This window comes from Barbus barbus (genome assembly GCF_936440315.1).
Source record: "Barbus barbus genome assembly, chromosome: 12".
Taxonomy (NCBI): domain Eukaryota; kingdom Metazoa; phylum Chordata; class Actinopteri; order Cypriniformes; family Cyprinidae; genus Barbus; species Barbus barbus.
The window spans coordinates 22,962,921-22,980,091 of record NC_136740.1 but is presented as its reverse complement, the minus strand read 5'-3'; the positions used below and the strand labels follow the sequence as shown (position 1 = coordinate 22,980,091).

The 17,171-nt window shown below is 36.4% G+C and overlaps 3 protein-coding genes across 5 annotated transcripts; 2 read left to right on the top strand and 1 right to left on the bottom strand.

Moving 5' to 3' along the window:
* Positions 1-390: 390 nt before the first annotated feature.
* LOC306878095 (CTP synthase 1-like) lies at positions 391-8,468 on the top strand. 2 transcript variants are annotated; one of them, XM_079430210.1, is made up of 17 exons: positions 391-774; positions 2,096-2,280; positions 2,506-2,676; positions 4,703-4,803; positions 5,133-5,249; positions 5,333-5,416; positions 5,524-5,756; positions 5,861-5,993; positions 6,271-6,359; positions 6,646-6,740; positions 6,836-6,898; positions 6,992-7,035; positions 7,123-7,219; positions 7,316-7,371; positions 7,449-7,545; positions 7,625-7,769; positions 7,851-8,468. In XM_079430210.1, the coding sequence occupies exons 2-17, from the start codon at positions 2,115-2,117 to the stop codon at positions 7,927-7,929; spliced, it is 1,770 nt and encodes a 589-aa protein (XP_079286336.1). In that variant the 5' UTR covers positions 391-774; positions 2,096-2,114; the 3' UTR covers positions 7,930-8,468. The 2 variants fall into 2 exon arrangements, with proteins under 2 accessions (XP_079286336.1, XP_079286337.1); XM_079430211.1 differs by having other exon boundaries at positions 660-774; positions 4,562-4,803.
* Positions 8,469-8,510: 42 nt separating this feature from the next.
* Positions 8,511-11,730, top strand: LOC306878094 (transcription initiation factor TFIID subunit 12-like). Its single transcript, XM_079430209.1, has 6 exons — positions 8,511-8,654; positions 9,065-9,297; positions 9,384-9,461; positions 10,442-10,556; positions 10,727-10,815; positions 10,901-11,730. Exons 2-6 carry the CDS (start codon positions 9,127-9,129, stop codon positions 10,934-10,936), a joined length of 489 nt encoding a protein of 162 aa, XP_079286335.1. The 5' UTR covers positions 8,511-8,654; positions 9,065-9,126; the 3' UTR covers positions 10,937-11,730.
* Positions 11,220-15,069, bottom strand: LOC306878092 (ras-related protein Rab-39B-like). Of its 2 annotated transcripts, XR_013784914.1 has the most exons (3): positions 14,590-15,047; positions 12,246-12,808; positions 11,220-12,168 (listed from the first exon to the last, which is right to left on the bottom strand). XR_013784914.1 is itself a non-coding variant. In XM_079430206.1 (2 exons), exons 1-2 carry the CDS (start codon positions 14,805-14,807, stop codon positions 12,367-12,369), a joined length of 660 nt encoding a protein of 219 aa, XP_079286332.1. In that variant the 5' UTR covers positions 14,808-15,069; the 3' UTR covers positions 11,222-12,366. The 2 variants fall into 2 exon arrangements, 1 of the variants encoding a protein (XP_079286332.1); XM_079430206.1 differs by having other exon boundaries at positions 11,222-12,808; positions 14,590-15,069.
* Positions 15,070-17,171: the final 2,102 nt, after the last annotated feature.

The following is a 17,171-nucleotide window of genomic DNA, read 5'->3' as shown; positions in this document are numbered from 1 at the left end:
TGGAAGGTCAAAATGTTGCGTTTTCAAAAATCCCTTCTGCTTACGTAGACGCCGTCACGTGATGAACGAAGACTCGAAACCGCTCGAAACACATATGTCGAAACCAAGTATAGGTCTCTGCAGCAAAGTAATGGGAGTTACCAGATCGGGGCGTTTTTAGACCATGTGTCCTGATTGGCTGACGTCATAGTGATGGTAGGTTTAGGGGTGGGGTTAGGTAAGGGGGATCATTTTGTTTGTATGATTGAGAAACTCCCAGCAGTTTGAAAACACCCACAAATTCAGAAACGCCCTCTTTTACTCTGCAGAGACCTCAATCTCGTCGAAACAGGTGTAGAGCAATGTTTGCGCATGCGCGACAGAACGAATCACTCCCCGAGACAACGCGTTCTTCTCGAGTCACATTAAAGATTCGTTCTAAATGAACTCTAGCGGTGCCACTCTAGTGCATTTTGTCCCGCCGTCTTAACCGTAACCTCTGTGTTTTTTGTAAATATGTCAGTACCAACACTACAGGTTTTCATGCTAATAAAGTATACAGAACAGCCTACTGAAACAGTAAATAAATACATTGTTGCTTGGGTGTTTTGACTTTGTTAAAATAGAAATCGGAAAGTGGCAAAGCTAGAGTTAAAACTTCCACACCACGTGTTGTTTTGGCGCTTTACCGCATTTCACTGACACCCAAACAAACGTGTGGCGATGATTGCTCTCGTCTCGTGAATCGGATGTTTTTAATCTTCGTTTTTATATATTTGAACAGCACGAGCTCAGGTACGGTTAAACTTCATTTTATGTTCAAGTTCTGCTTTCATTGCACCTCGCGAGTCACTTTGTACCGACATGGAAGTTTACTGCAATGTTATGTAACTTATTAGGGTCTCTAATGGCTGACAAATTTGAGACTATTAAAAGAAACTGCGCAATAGCATGCATACTTTATGTTGTTAGAGATGCATTAGTGAATGACGCTTGGGCGTATTTGAAGGTCATCGTGGTGTACATTTTGTCCTTTTCTTAACATCAACTGTTTGGGTGTTGCAGAGTTTGGCATGGTCATTATAAATGTATATTTAGTTTAATTGTTATTGTCTGTCTTCCCGCCAAAGATATAATTAATGATTTAATTCCTTGTGTCAGTCTCACAATGTGTTTCAGGATTGATCCCTTGGTTTTTGTTGTTTGCTTTCCAGTAGATGAAAACTAGCTTATGGGCCAGGTTTTTAGAAATAATCGTAAGGTCTTTGTTAGTTTCAAACATTGAAATTGACTTTATACAGTTTTCAGCTAAAAATCCATAGTCAAGTGATGCAAAGCACCAAGTGCACATTTTCAAATGGTCACGTTTTTATGCTTAAATTCCACGCTTTTGTTCCTCTTTTGTAAGTTGCTTTGAATAAAAACCTCTGCTAAATGTATTTAAGGGGAAAACTATTTCTATTTATAAGTATATCATGAATTTCTGAGTACACACATATAGTAAAAAAGTTTATATAATATGTTCCTCTATGAAATCCAGGCTAAAGTCCCGAAATCTAATTATGAGACGAGATAAGCATCAAAGTTTGATTTCAACCATTAATCTCACTATGATATCAGTCTTTGACATGGTGTTACTCGGTCAATATTAAACATATCAATGTTACATTTTTACAGAATTTACTATGGTTTTATGTAGAAAACAGTAAATCGCCAAAACATGACTTTAGCTGGTTTTTCACAGCCAGGGTCACAAAAAAATCCATAACAGTAAGGAATTATGCTAAAAGTTTTTAATTAAACTGAGACTTTTTCCCTTTTTTCACAATCTTTAGACCATTACTAAAACTAGACATTTTTATAAAAATATTATTTTATAAAAGGATTAAAAATTAGTGTTTTAAAAAATGTAGTTCATAATTTGACTTGTTCATTATAGCAGAGGTGTATTCAAGTTATTTTTTATTAATTGCATTTCTATGTGATTTGAATAACTTGCGTGGAAACAAATGTTATTGAACCACTTGCATTTATTCTGAACTTCAGATATGTAACATTGATATATGTGTGGCTGATTGTTACATTGTTGAAATAAACACCACTGTCTTTCTCACAGTGATAGACGCTGTTGAATAATGAAGTACATACTGGTGACAGGCGGTGTGATATCTGGCATTGGTAAAGGGATCATAGCCAGCAGTGTGGGCACTATACTGAAATCATGTGGCCTGCATGTCACTGCTATCAAAATCGACCCCTACATCAACATCGATGCAGGCACTTTCTCTCCCTATGAACATGGTAAGTGCAGGCTACTTTAAACAGATTGACTTCATTTGAATTTTTATATTTATGATTCATTAATAAGAACTGCTACTTGAGACATTTGTTTTGAAAAATTGGTTAGTCATTATTTTGGGCTACAGCATTTATAGAGCATAACACACTGATGGCTCTTATATCTGTCTTTTGTTTTTATTGGCGTCCACATGCCACTGTCAATCTCTCTGACACTCTGTTTAACAGGTGAAGTGTTTGTGCTGGATGATGGCGGCGAGGTGGACTTGGATTTAGGGAACTATGAACGTTTTCTGGACATCCGGCTAACCAGGGACAACAATTTGACAACGGGGAAGATCTATCAGTCTGTTATAAACAAGGAGAGGAGAGGGGATTACTTGGGCAAAACTGTACAAGGTGAGTTACACAATGTCACGAGGATGTTTGGAACATAAATATGAAATGAGGAAACCGAATTATCTCAGTCTTGTCTGAGATTGAACCTGAAATATACTGCATCTGTAATATACAGTTTGCATTTAATATGTGCCTACACAACCATACCATACAGGTACATACATACTCAAAAAATTAGAATATCATGAAAAAGTTTTTCTTGTTACTTGTTTCAAAAAGTGAAACTTTCATATATTTTAGATTCATTGCATGTAAAGTAAAACATTTCAAAAGTTTTGTTTTAATTTTGATGATTAGAGCTTACAGCTCACAGCTCATGAAAGTCAAAAATCAGTATCTCAAAATATTAGAATATTTACATTTGAGTTTCAATTAATGACCATCCCTACAGTATAAATTCCAGGTATCTCTCATTCTTTGAAACCACAATAATGGAGAAGACTGCTGACTTGGCAATGATCCAGAAGGTGAATATTGACGCCCTCCACAAAGAGGGTAAGTCACAGAGGGTCATTACTGAAAGGTGTGGCTGTTCACAGAGTGCTGTATCAAAGCATATTAAATGCAAAGTTGACTGGAAAGTAGAATTTGGGTAGGAAAAGGTGCACACTGACTTCCACAGTCAGTGATGATTTGGGCTGCCATGTCATCTGCTGGTGTTGGTCCACTGTGTTTTCTGAAGTCCACAGTCAACACAATCATCTACCAGGAAATTTTAGAGCACTTTATGGTTCCTTCTGCTGATAAGCTTTATGGAGATGCTGATTTCATTTTCCAGCAGGACTTGGCACCTGCCCACACTGCCAAAGGTACCAAAAGCTGGTTTAATAACCATGGTGTTACTGTGTTTGATTGGCCAGCAAATTTGTCAAGAGGAAGATTAGAGACACCAAACCCAACAATGCAGATGACCTGAAGGCCGCTATCAAAGCAACCTGGGCTTCTGTTACACCTGAGCAGTGCCACAAACTGATCACCTCCATGCCACGCCGTATTGATGCAGTAATTCATGCAAAAGGAGGCCCAACCAAGTATTGAGTGCATAGAAATTAACATACTTTTCAGAAGCCTGACATTTCTGTTTAAAATATATATATTTTTTATTGATCTTATGTAATATTCTAATTTTCTGAGACACTGAATTTTGTGTTTTCATTATCTGTAAGCCATAATCATCAAAATTTTAAGAAATAAAGGCTTGAAATATTTCACTCTATGTGTAATGAATCTATATAATATATGGGTTTCACTTTCTGAAATGAGTGACAAAAAATATTGACCTTTTTCACGATATTCAAATTTTTTGAGATGTACCTGTACACTACCATTCAAATATATGGGGTCGGTAATTTTTTGTGTTTTTGAAAGAAGTGTCTTATGCTCACTAAAGCTGCATTTTTTTTATTAAAAAAAAATGGTAAAACTAATATTGTGAAATATTACTACAATAAAATAATTAAAATAGTTTCTATTTCATTATATTTTAATTTTATAAATAATTTTCTTCAGTGTCACACGATCCTGTAGAAATCATTCTAATACGATGATTTGGTGCATTTCTAATTATAAATGTTGAAAACAGCTGTGCAGCTAAATATATTTGTGTAAACTATTATACAGTTTTTGTTGAAGTTGAAGAGAACAGCATTTATTTAAAAAGAGATATTTCATGTCTTTACTGTCACTTCTGATCAATTGGTTCCATGTTAAATAAAATTAATTTCTTTATAAAAATGTAAGACTCCAAATTTTTGAAGAGTAGTGTATCTGTCAATATGTTGCAATTGTTTTTCTAACAATACTGCATTGAAGCAATTGCATTGCAATAAATTGTATCATGACAGATGCACCATGATGTTTATTGTACCTTTATGTATTTTGACAGCACCCAGCCTTAATTTGCATATCCTCCTCTGATCGTATTACAAAGGTTTAAGCATCTGTTGCCTGCCATACTTGCTTCTGAGGAGATTGCATAATGGAAAATGTGGTGTCACCTTAGATGAATTTGAATAATTCTTCACAGTGGTACCACACATTACTGATGCTATACAGGAATGTGTCATGCGGCAGGCGAAGGTCTCAGTGGACGATGACGGTATTGAACCAGAAGTCTGTGTCATCGAGGTATATCTGTCTATTTTGTGCTGTACATTTTGAGGAAACATATGTTGTTGTTTTTTTCTATTAAGGACAGAGCAACAGTTTTAAATGTAAAATAAATTTTGTATTCATGAATTATGTGTTCAATAAAGACAATAAATTGCATTTTAAGCTCAATTAGGTTACGTAACATTAGGCAAAAAAAAATGCTGGATTATAAATATGCAAGCTTTGCATACTTTTTTCCACCACTGTCAGAATTGTTTTTAATTAAATTTTAATATAGATATGGATATAGATTTGAACAAATAAATGATAATATAATAAAATAAAATTCATTATTCCCCCCACAGCTTGGAGGTACAGTCGGAGATATTGAGAGTATGCCTTTCATTGAAGCTTTTAGACAGTTTCAGTTTAAAGTGAAACGGGAGAATTTTTGTAACATCCATGTCAGTCTTGTCCCTCAGGTAAGATTTTTTTTTACTAAAAGTTATATTTAAACAGTTGTAGTTGAAAAGTGATAAAAAAAATAAAAAAAATATATTTTTAGCCCAATTCAACTGGAGAACAGAAGACCAAACCCACACAGAACAGTGTTCGGGAGCTTCGTGGACTTGGCCTGTCACCTGATCTCGTCAGTCTTTACTCTATTATATGCTATAAAGAGCCAATGCAAGTAAAGTCAATCCAGTTTCTTAGATTTTTTTGGTGTTTCTGAGAATGCATCTTTTTTGTTTGCAGATTGTTTGTCGTTGCTCCACTCCATTGGACACTGCCGTGAAAGAGAAGATCTCCATGTTTTGCCATGTAGAGCCTGAACAGGTGATCTGCATACATGACGTGTCCTCCATCTACAGAGTACCTTTACTCTTGGAGGATCAGGGCATAGTTGACTACTTCTGCCGCAGGCTGGACTTGCCCATTGAGATGAGACCTTGCAAAATGCTCACAAAATGGAAGGAGATGTCAGACCGGTTTGTACTGTTTGGATTTGCCTAACCGTCTCAAAAAACTGTATTCTTCCCAAAACTTCCAAGGTTGGTACAGCTGTTTTGAGCAGTCTGTCCTTGTTTCATAGATCTGACAGACTCCTAGAGCAAACCTCCATTGCTTTAGTAGGCAAGTACACCAAGCTTTCAGATTCGTATGCCTCTGTTATTAAAGCACTGGAGCACTCTGCCCTCGCCATCAACTATAAGCTAGAGGTCAAGGTAAGGAATGCCAGAGGAACTAGTAGCAATTTCCTGTGCTTCTATGATGAATATGATATTTTTGCTCCATCTTGAGAGTGCCTTTTGAAATCAAATTGCATTTTTGCATACTTCACAATATTATTATTATTTTTTTTTTTACTGTATTTTTGATCAAAGAAATGCAACTTGGTGACCATAAGAGACTTCTTTCAAAAATATATTTAAAAAAATCTAACTTACCCCAAACTGTTATGTTTTTTCAAGTGTGTAAGTGTGATACTATACTTAATTTCAGTACATCGATTCGGCAGACCTGGAGCCAGCAGCGTTGCAGGAGGAGCCGGTGAAATACCATGAGGCCTGGCAGAAGCTCTGCAGTGCTGAGTTAGTGTACCCACAAAAACACTATAAATTCTGGCATATAATGGCCTACTTTTTCAGTGTAAACAGTACTCAATGGTTAAAATCAGGTCCTGCTTTCACTATTGTTCTCATTTTTATTCATCAAAGAATCTTGAAAATAATGCATCATGGTTTCCCAAACAAACAGACTTTATGAATGTAATATAGTTTACAAACTACCATTGCCTTTGAATATTTCACTTTGAATATTTAATCCTCGATTATGTTATTCAAATAATGTTCATTTGAATCTTTGTTTGACTGTTAGTGGGGTTCTTGTTCCTGGAGGCTTTGGTGTACGAGGCACTGAGGGAAAAATCCAAGCCATTAACTGGGCGAGGAAACGGAAAAAGCCATTTTTAGGTAACAAAAAACTTGGCAGTGCAATGTTACTTACAAAATATGATGTAAACACTGTTTGACAGCATGCCTGTGATTATCTCAATCTCGTTTGGCAGGTGTTTGTTTGGGCATGCAGCTAGCAGTGTGTGAATTTGCTCGTAATGTACTTGGCTGGGATGGTAAGAACACCCATATAAGATTTTATGTCTTTTAAATCAAACTTTGCACATGCTTTTAAAGTGTTTTTATTTTAACTGCTCTCCTTTTAATAGATGCCAATTCTACAGAGTTTGACCCTGAAACAAAACATCCAGTGGTAGGTAATGGTTTGGTAAAACAAATGAGCAAATCTGCATAATGGTTCTTCTTCTTTTGGTGTGATGAGACCAGTTTGTGTTACCAGGTGATTGAAATGCCCGAGCACAATCCGGGGCAGTTGGGAGGAACCATGCGGTTGGGAAAAAGGCGCACATTATTCAAAAGCACCTCCAGCGTTCTTCGTAAGTTTTAATCTTTTGTCCCATAGTAAACTGTCACTCATCACAAAATTAGAAACTGATACTGTATTTAAAGGTTTTAAAATTGTTTTGTTGTAGGAAAGCTGTACGGAGATGCTGAATATGTGGACGAAAGGCATCGACATCGCTTTGAGGTTTGGCTAATATTTCCAAAATGACTTTTTCAAAAAAAAAAAAAATTCTGTTTAATTAGTTTCTTTTGTTTTTCTAGGTGAACCCAGAATTGAAGCAACACTTTGAGGATAGAGGTTTTCGATTTGTGGGTCAGGACCTTGAGGGGGAGCGAATGGAGATCATTGAACTTGAAGGTCAGTGAATCTCCAGTATCTGAACCTGTCTGGAGAGGTAGTCAGTATTTGCTTCAGCTTGTTTCTTCTGTCACGACAGATCACCCTTATTTTGTCGGAGTGCAGTACCACCCAGAATTCACTTCTCGCCCCATCAAACCCTCACCTCCTTATTTTGGCCTTCTACTGGCAGCATCTGGGAAACTACAGAACTATTTACAAAAAGGATGCCGGCTCTCACCTCGGTAATTCTCTCAGATGAGCTTAACTATTTAAAATTGCAACAAGCAGTATATCTTACCTTGTTTTTCTTCTCTCTCTCTCAGGGACACATACAGTGACCGAAGTGGCAGTAGTTCACCAGACTCAGAGATATCTGAAATCAAATTCCCATCACTCTCTTAAAGTGGAAGTACTCATTTCATGAAAACAAAACTTTCATGACATAAATAAATGAATTAAAAAGGTAGTGTGTCCTTTTTAAGCATACTGTTCTGTCAACAATGATATACTTAAATGAAATAATATGGGGCAAGACGAGAAGAAGCATTGCACAGTTTTAAAAGTATGTTCATAACATCATGCGTGTCAACATGAGATTAGTGGGATTATATCGCTTGCTGATCTTGTATGTGCAAACATTTTTCAGATCCTGGTTTGACGGTGTAAATCCTTTCACATGTTAGAAAAAGACTGTCTACACAGAGAAAACTAGATAATATTCTCACCCCTTAAACACATCTAGAAAGCATTTAGACAGTTTACAGCTAAGAAAGCATTTAGACAGTTTACAGCTAAAAAAAAAAACCTTTTGACTTCCATTGTAAACACATTACTGTAAATGCAAATTATGTAGCTTTTTTCAAACTGAGAGAAGAAAGAAAATGATTGTCCCCATATAACGCAACATTAAACTCAAACTGTAATACAATACAATAATTGGGAAGAAATATCTGGTCTTTTATTTTGTAAACCCCATTCTCTGAGATCTCGCGATAATTCAGCAGAGCTCCGGTCGCCAGAAGAAGCGCCTGTAGAAGGAATAACAACATCAATTTATATTGGTTTTTGAATATTTCCTGCTCATACACGTCGAAAATGGAAAGATAATACAGAATTATTTGGATCAGGTACTACACTAATTCACCATCTAACAGGATTATACAAAACAAAAGGAAAGCATCACGAGATGTGGATTGGCACAAATGTTTACTTGCTAGCTGCTAATATGCTAAGCTGAAGTTGATTTGGTAATGAATTATAGCAACAACGAAAACATGATTTATTTGTTCATTTGCATTGTTAAGTTTATTAATATCAGTATTACATCCGCATTTGCACAAGTAGTTCAAGTTGATAATTTCAGAAAACATCAGCGAAGCTAAAAAGCTAAAGTCGTTAGCCTGTAGAGCAGATGACAGTTCTGCATTGTGTTTTTCCTAGTGAGCTCTGTGCATTGAGTGACTCTAGAAGTCCTTAGCTTGTTGGGGTACTTAAAAACAGTGTATTTGATATTTCTTAATACCTTTTTTTTTTGCAGCTGAACAGACCGCACTCTGGCTTTGAAGAGTCTCCTGACAGATATCGCTTGACTAGCATAGTATGACCCAGTACCCACCACAGACTAGTCGCTCTAACTTCTTCACTGTTGTGAAAGCAGAAGCCTCTTCAACACCACCCATCTCCACCAACATGGCCAACAGCACCGTCACCCCCGGGAAAGTTCCAGGCATCCCCGGACCTGCGGGGAGACTGAGTCCTGAAAGCACTCAGGTGAGACGCCAAGCAGTTCAAATGTTTTAGATTTTGCCTCTGTTTGTATTCCACATAACATTTATGATCTAATATCCTCCGAACAGGTGCTTAGTAAGAAGAAACTGCAAGATCTTGTGAGAGAAATTGACCCTAATGAGCAACTCGATGAAGATGTGGAGGAGGTTGGTATTACTCTTGTTGTTAGTGATCCACACAAGTATATATTTTCATAAATGACAAGTCTGTGGGTCTTAATGAAGGAATTTACAGTAATAGTTGTATTTCAAAATAAGAAACATCCCCTTACGTCCACATTAAAATGTGAATAATATGTGAAAAAATGTGTGTAAACTTGTCAGTTGATTAATTATATTGTTCCCTAGTTATCCATTTTTGTCAGCTCAGTGCTTTTAAGATTATTTTATATTATTATAATTTTATTCAGCAAGGATGCATTAATTTGGTCAAAAGTAACAGTAAAGAGATTTGGCAAGTCAGTGGGTTGCCCGAATGACTTCTCAATCTTTATTATAATAATAATAATAAAACAGTATTTCAAAATAAGAAGCATCACTTTACATCCACTGCTAAAATAAAATTGTGAAAACCCCCCCAAAAAAGTCATTCGAATTTTTATATGGTTCCCTAGTTATCTATTTTGAACATTAAAAATTCAAACATTATTTTATATATTTAAAATTTTAATAATTTTATTCAGCAAGGATGCATTAGGTTAAAAGTAACAGTAACAACATTTATAATGTCAAACAAATCCTGTTTCCAATAAATAATTTTCTTTTGAACCTTCTATTCTTTTTAGAATCTTAAAAATGTGTATCATGGTTACAACAAAAATAGTAAGCAGAAAAACAGTTTTTAACATTGATAATAATATGAAATGTTTTTTGTGCAGCAAATCAGCATATTAGAAAGATTGCTAAACCTTTGTCATCACAGGAATAAATCGCCTTGTATGTAAATGTATTAAAACAGTTGTAAATTGTAATAATATTTCACAATATTACTATTTTTACTCGATCAAATAAATGCAGCCTTGGTGAGTGAAAGCGATTTCTTCCAAAAATAGTCAAAATCTTACCAACCCCAAGTAGTGTCACTATGCTGTTGTCTGTTGATCTGAATCATTTCCCTTTCCCTTCAGATGCTCTTGCAGATTGCCGATGACTTCATTGAGAGCGTGGTGACGGCGGCATGCCAACTTGCCCGACACAGGAAGTCAAACACTCTTGAAGTGAAAGATGTCCAGCTACACCTGGGTGAGGCTCTTGCATAGACAGTTCCCAGTGGTTTGAGTGCCTTTTTTATGAATTTGAATAAGTGCACACATTTTTTGCACTGCTTACATTGAACTTTGTTTTTACATTTTATTACCATTCTCAAGAATAATACAAGGTAATAAAGTCCCTAATCCAATATTGCATCACAGAACGACAGTGGAACATGTGGATTCCTGGTTTTGGTTCAGATGAGATCCGACCGTATAAGAAGGCTTGCACCACAGAAGCTCACAAACAGGTCAGTTATCGTTCTCATGCATTTGAACTGATATTATGAAAAACGCATGACTTGCATACCTAAATATCTTTTTCTGTTCTTTCAGAGAATGGCATTGATCCGCAAAACCACCAAAAAGTAGCAAGATCGAAAGCACCAATAAACATTTTTTTCTGCAAGTTTTGGAAGTGGAGAGGGATTGAATCTATATATGTTATGTTAATCAGAGAGGCAGAATGCATTGTACTATTTCCAGTACGGTTCTGTTGACTTGTCGCATTCAAAAGGTGCATAGGAAGTGACGTGTATTGTCTGTACAAGTTCACTTTGTGTTAACCACCATGTGAACATTTTATTTGGGCACCTTGGTCTCTGACTTGGTGCTATACTGGAGTTTATTATATTATAGAATCTCACAGACTTCTGTGAGAAACATCAGTTGTTTATTGTTTTTCCCACAAACCACATTTTCATTCATATTTCGTGTATAGCTGACCCGTCATGCAGTCACATTACTTTTGCTCAGCTGGCATTAATAGCTATGCACAATTACAATCACCATGTGTCTGATTTGTTCATAGTGTTTGGTGTTATAGACTTCACCACTTAAGTAATATTTAGTACTATAGAGGACATCTTTCGTGTGTGACTTTCTAAAGGCAAACAGTCATTTTTACCAGAGAAATAAAATACCACTTCCCCCATTTAATTAATTGCATTGGAACTAGTGACATACTGCAGAATGGTTAATTGGTTAGAGGGAGTTATAACTGTGATGTATGGGAAATGGTGCATAAACCCTTTCTGCTGTGGATTTGTGTGCAGATTTGAACATTTCTGTGTAGTTAAACTAGAGTATAAACAGTTTTTTTTTGCCATGTATCACAGTGTTTTACAGTCTCCTGTTTTTCATGAATAAAAAACAACTAATTGTGATTTATTCATACTGAATTCACTCAGATTTTGTGGGACATTTCAGAAATTACAACTAACAAACTGTTTCAGCAATGCATCTATGTATATATATATATATTAGTGAATAGTTTAACTCTTAAATATCTCCACAATGTCTGTATCAGCAAAAATACATCCGTTTATGGAAATATGTGGCCTTTATAATATGACATGATGAATAGCAGATAAACTCTGATGCAGTAACAGTTGCCACACTAATAAAGACACCTTTATCCAATGTTGATCACAGAAATACGAACAAACAATTGGAAATTAAATGTACATATGCATGTATACGACGTCGTTAATCATGAGTTTCAGTGTGGTTCGCAAATGCTGATATCATCTTGCAGATAAGCATATAATTATAAATCACTAGTCAAAATTTGAGGCAGTTCAAAACCTTTCATCAAAGTTGTCCTAAAACCATAAACCAAAATGCGTTCTTGTCTTAGGACAACTTTGATGAACTTTTTTATTCCACTTCAAATGTTGACTACTGTATATACCTACAATATGAAAGACCTTGACATTTGCTTTTATATGTATTTGGCAATCTCAGACACATCCATCCTATTTGGAGATCTACACTCAAAAGTTGCAAGAACCACATATAAGTTAACAAGCACAGCTCTTGTTTTTCTCAGCGGCTTCATTGTTTTGCATCTTCTGGAGTGTTTGGGCTGTAGGTGCTGAGCTCTTGACTCCATCCCACCCGTCACGCAACTGGATCTCTCCACTTTTTATGCCCTGATAAACCCTCCGGGTCAAGAGTTCAAAGGCCTCTTTCACATTGTGACCCGTTTTGGCTGAGGCCTCGATGTACGGTGCTCTCAATTGGCTTGCGAGCTTCTCTGCCTCAGTTCGTTCCACGGCTCGCTCTCCAGCTTTGACCCGGTCACTTTTGTGTCCCACCAGCACAAAGAGCACAGTGTAGGGTTGCACACGTTCACACACCTCTGCATACCACTGCTGCACGTTTTCGAAAGATTTGCGGTTGCCCAGATCGAACACCAGAAGACCTCCGACTGAGTTGCGGTAGTAGGAGCGAGTCACAGATCTGCAAATGTAAGTTTTGGGGTTATTTTTTCCAGACCTCTGTACTATGATAGTCAATAATCTGTTTATACATTGCATTTATCCTGACTTCATTGTAGTTCATAATGACTTCTTTTTACCAACCAATCAATTCCCATTAGATAAAATTCAAATAAACAAATGTGTCGCTGGCTGTGAAAACCCAAGTCATTTTTTTTTGTGACTTGCTGTTTTCTACATAAAATCATCTTTCATAAGGTAAAGAACACTCTGTGAAAATGTAACCTTGATATCTTTAATACTGACTGAGTAATGCCATGCCAAAGACTAAAATCATAGTGAAATTACTGGTTGAAATCAAACTTTGATGCTTGTTATCTCATAATTAGATTTTGAGACTTAAGCCTGGATTTCACAGACAGGGTCACATGGGTTCTTTCTCACTGGATAATCTGTATCATTCTGATACATGCTTTAAAAGGAAAGTGTTCACGCAGCCATATTTGCAACGCCTCCGGGGAGCTATTTCAGGCATGCAAAACAACTCCTATTTCCTTGAATGCAGAAATACGGAAATTGGAAAAGCAGCTTGTCAAACTCACATTTAAATAACATAAAATAACTGTTGCATAAATGTTATTTCTTATCATCAAATTTCCTATCCTCCCCCACTGATGCAATGGCATTACCAGTTGGCAATTGGCTGTTTTATTTAGAAGGCAGGACTTGTTCCACCTTATTGTGCACTGCAATTTCTTCCATTCGTAAACTCTTAAAACTAATGGTTCTTTATTGGCATCTCTGGTTCCATGAAGAACCTTTATTTCCATGGAACATTTCCATTGCACAAAAGGTTCTATAGAAGAAAAATATTCTTTAGATGATTAAAATGTTCTTCACACCTAGAAAGCAGTTATTTTAAGAACTGTTCACTGAAAGGTTCATTGGGGAAGCCAAAATGGTTCTTCTATCGATTTTATGCTGAAAAAAAAAAAAAACTCTTTTGGAACCTTTATTTTTAAGAGTGTATTAATACGAGTAAACCACTGTTTTAGCAGGTAAAAATGCCTTGGATAACTTAAAGCAATGTTTAAAATGCATTTTAATTGCCCCCTTCACCTTGTCACAAGGCTTGCCACCCATGAGACTTTGGAATGATATGAGGCTGAGTAAATAATAACAATTTTCCTTTTTGGGTGATTTGCCTGTTTGAAGTCATCTATGCAGACCAGAAAACAGGCCCAACTCCAGCTCTAAGAAGTTAGATGGGCCGTAGTTCTCTCCGGGTGTCGTGTTTGTCAGGGTGGGACAATTAAGTGGGCCAAGCTCCCCCACCATGTGGAGCCCGGCCTGGCAGTGAATCCATTTTTAATGTAGACTGACAAAATACTTCCTGGAACTATCATGAGAGTACTTGTTGCTGTGATGATGAGTAATATGTTTCACAATCCTTTTTTACAGAAGCAAGGCAACTTCTTTAAACTGTTTTTAGACACTGAACTTATGACTAAATGTACTGAAGTTACTGTGAGGGGAAAAATAGTCCTGTGTGAATTATTCAGCTTAAGCAGGGTCCAAAACTGCTCCTGGAGGGCCACTGTCTTGCAGAATTTAGCTTCAACCACAAATAAACACACATGAACCAGCTAATCAAGGTCTTCAGGATTACTAGAAACTGACAGGTGTGTTGGGGCAAGTTTGAGCTAAACTCTGCAGGCTGTTGGCACCCCTGACCTAAAGTGTACGATCTGGAGAATGTAGTTTGTTCAATTCATGGTAGAACTTTTAAAACTTTGGACTTACCTAAACCTCTCTTGACCAGCTGTATCCCAGAACTGCAGTTTGACCCTCACCCCAGGTTCCACCTCTAGGAAGTGTACATAGAAGTCCACTCCGACTGTTTGGTTGATGCACTCCAGAAACAGATCCTCTGTGTAGCGCTTCAACATGGAAGATTTGCCCACTGTGGAGTCTCCTAGCATGATAATTCGAAACTGGTACTGCCACAAAGTGAGATCCATGACTTGAAGCAGATGAAAGCACCGAAAGAAAAGGCTTGGGTTGACTAAGGAGTCACGCCACCAGGATCCTCAGAGAACTTCTTACCTTAGAGTTCTTGAAGTTCTCATTGTAAACATAGATCAAAATAAACCCATAGTTCCTCAGGTTCTCCTGTGTTTTTCTGCATAGAGCAGAGTCTGTTTGATCGTTGTAGGGGTGGGAGCTTCTGTCTATCTCATCTGTTTCTTTAATCTTTGCCTGTTCATACTTGTTATTGGGCGGGCTTTGTGTGAGAGGCGGAGTTTATAAATAACAGCAGAAAGTAGGGAATTTCTTATAGACCAGAGGGAATGAGCATGCAGGATCATATCAGAACAAGCCCAGCATTTCCTGTTGAGGCAAGCTCATGGCATGCATCACATAAGAGCACATGGAATGAGGAAAAACATTTCAGCTAGGTCTTTCTCAATAGGCCAACCATGAGCATGCGTCCACCCAGGTCATAACCTCTGAAGATGGCTGGAAGACTTCCAATGTCATGATGAAATCAAGCCCACTATATTCCTCACCAGTGTGCATTACAGGTTAGTTTGCTGCAGAACGTGTCCACCATTACGTGCCTTTCCAAACAGGAGGTGAATAACAATGGAACAGACTCCCTTAGGACACAGAGACAACTTAGGCCGGCTTGGGCTATAAATAGAGTGTTTCACTTTGTTTTAATATACTTTAGTGGACTACTTTATAAATCCAGTGAGCCATTAATTGTAATACTATCAAAAGCGTTAATGCTATTAGTGTTTGTGTATATGGAAGCATAAAAAAACGCTGTTCAGACAATAAAAGTAATTCATACCAGAACAGCAAGGGTGGGGATCCACTGAAGCGGAATCTGTCCATTATTTACTGACAGAAAAAAAGCAGACGTTTAAAGAGCACTCGTAATATATTATTACTATGGTAGTCTTGCGTAGAATGACCATTAAGCTCCTTACAGCTTGCTTTAAATGTCTAATAATATGTAAACCATGCGTTTGGAAGCATTTTCTAACCCAGCTTGTAATGAAATGCATTTTTCTCGATGGCCACTAGGGGACGTACAATCTTTTCCTATGTCAATGATAACGCAACTACGATCTGCTGGCTTTTTGTACTTTCGGCTCTTATTTTGAAATATCTTATTGGAAATATCTGTGCAGTGTATTTAAACATTACTACGTTCATTATAGTAACTAAAAGCTAAATGAAATGAGTTAAATATTTAATAAACAAAAACGTATAATAAACAACAAAAAATAATTAATACAAAATGAGGAAATATGCAAAATCACGTTTCCTTTCTTTGGCACAGCACAACATAGTGCGTTGTATAATTAAAAAAACAGATAAAACACCAAATTCATTCATATTAACATTATACTTTGGAACATACTTTTAAGGACTTTTCTTAGAAAGCAGTCATTTTTAAATTTTATAATGATCTACGCGTTTTTTTAATTTTTTTTTATTATTTTTTTTAAAGTGTTAGATAAAGGATAAAAAAAAAGTTATTAAAGGCTGTACAGACAATTGACAACAAGCAGGGTTCACGTGACTTTTTCTACATTGTCCTTCATATTATTATAGAATGTTTCACTTTGTTTGCAGATGCTATATAATTCCAGTATGTGTTTAATTGCAGTACTATCCTCACGGTTTTATTGCTTTATCAGAGTTTGTAGATACAGAAGCATAAAAAGTAAATGATAGGCCTTTTGTACACTGTTCACTTCAGACATTTAGCTATTCATATCAGGTCAGCTAAGGTGAGGATACAGAGAAATGGGAAAGACACAGACACACACACACAGACACACACACACAGAGACAGTGGGGAAAATAATTTTTTGATCCCCTGCTGATTTTGTAAGTTTGCCCACTTACTAAAATGTAATTTTTTAAAACATTTGTATGCTGTTATTTTTCTCAATTTTGTCTCTATCAGTTAAAATAAACCTACCATAAAAATGACAAACCCTTCTTTTTTTTTTTCTTTTTTTTAAACTTGCAAAATCAGCAGGGGATCAAATAATTATTTTCCCCACTGTGTGTGTGTGTGTGTGTATGTACACACACACACACACACACACACACACACACACTCACAGAGTGGGGAAAATAATTATTATAAATAATAATTATATTATATTACAACTAATTATATTATATAATTATAATTCATTTATAAAATTCAATCCATAAATAAACCATGCTAATTAAGCAAGTATGCAAAGTAATCACAAAGTGCTTCAATGAAATCAACCTGTGAAATTAAGTATGGAAAGGACGTTTACTTCATAAGCATAAAAAAAGTATTTTTTAATCACAGCAGATATTAGTTACAC